This window comes from Solanum stenotomum, unplaced genomic scaffold, assembly GCF_019186545.1.
Source record: "Solanum stenotomum isolate F172 unplaced genomic scaffold, ASM1918654v1 scaffold27248, whole genome shotgun sequence".
NCBI lineage: Eukaryota > Viridiplantae > Streptophyta > Magnoliopsida > Solanales > Solanaceae > Solanum > Solanum stenotomum.
The window spans coordinates 1-1,137 of NW_026029424.1; the positions used below are offsets into that span (position 1 = coordinate 1).

A 1,137-nucleotide genomic window follows, 5' to 3' on the forward strand; every position below is an offset into this window, starting at 1 on the left:
TACCAGAGCTGCAATATTCTATTTGGATGAATTTTAGTGTCATTATATCTCCAATACTCTCGGGAATCTCCTCCAGTTGAATAAACCAATGTAGTATTAGTTGCTCAAGCATCGGAAAATTATCACTACCAGCTTCCCACTTTTGCAGATCTCTACACCTATGTAGTAATAGACGTTTTAATTTGCGAAACACAACATCTTCATTTAGTCTCCAATCTGTTCCATCGAATGCAGAATACCCTTTGAGCACCTCAAGATTGGGTAAATTAGCCAGTAAATTGATAGCTTCCCATGGTATATAAGTAAATGATAATGTCAACTCCTTGAGATTAGGAAGGAAAATATCCGCTGAGAAAATCATGATCTGGTTAACGGTTTGTTGTGCTTCTAGGTGTAATTTCTCCAGTTTCTCAAGAAGGCTGAGAGAATCAACAATAGCAAGCCCGTCAGAATGCTTAGCTTTATGTAAAATCCTTAGTTCTTTTAGATTGGGAGTTCGTTTTATGATTTCTACCGCAAAAGGAGAGAAGTGAAGAGTGAGTGTTTGCAAGTTATTGAGAAACAGAGGATGTTCTGCCTCAAGAGGATTAGATATATAGAGTGGTGATCTAATATCCACATGTCTAATCTCCGTTGTTGTCCAGATATCTACCGGGCGCTTCAACTTGGTCCCTAGAAAACTTTCAAAAATTATGGTCCGTAGATTTCTCAATTTGGCTAGTGAAAAAGTTTCCCTAATTTTTGCAGCAACATATCTCAAATGTACAAGTTGAGGTATTACACAAGAGAAATCGTATTCAATTGAAAATACATCCAACACCTTAAGCAACTTCAACTGTGAAACAATGGAGAAATTCCATTTTCGAATATGTGTTGGCCTTGAAATAAAGGTGCGGGTTGTACTTGTAATACCACTGCTATGCCTTGTAGGATAAAATTGCTTCTCTTGAAGATCAAATTGAACGATCAGTCGCCGTTGATCATCTATGGCTTCTAAGGAGATGGGAACATTCCCATTCATGACATGCACAACATTTTCAGTATGAGCTTCTCTTAGGCATAGTTGGCGAAGAAGATCGTGAATTTTGCAAGTTCTCATCCTTCCATTTTCCCCTTGTGTACCGGCCAACATTAAAC

General features: G+C 38.1%; 1 protein-coding gene across 1 annotated transcript; it reads right to left on the reverse strand.

Moving 5' to 3' along the window:
- Positions 1-57: 57 nt before the first annotated feature.
- Positions 58-1,099, reverse strand: LOC125851568 (putative late blight resistance protein homolog R1B-13; the record flags this gene model as incomplete). The annotated part of the gene is made up of 1 exon (XM_049531343.1): positions 58-1,099. A coding segment is annotated over exon 1 (1,042 nt), but the record flags the coding sequence as incomplete, so codon positions are not given.
- Between the last annotated feature and the right edge of the window lie 38 nt (positions 1,100-1,137).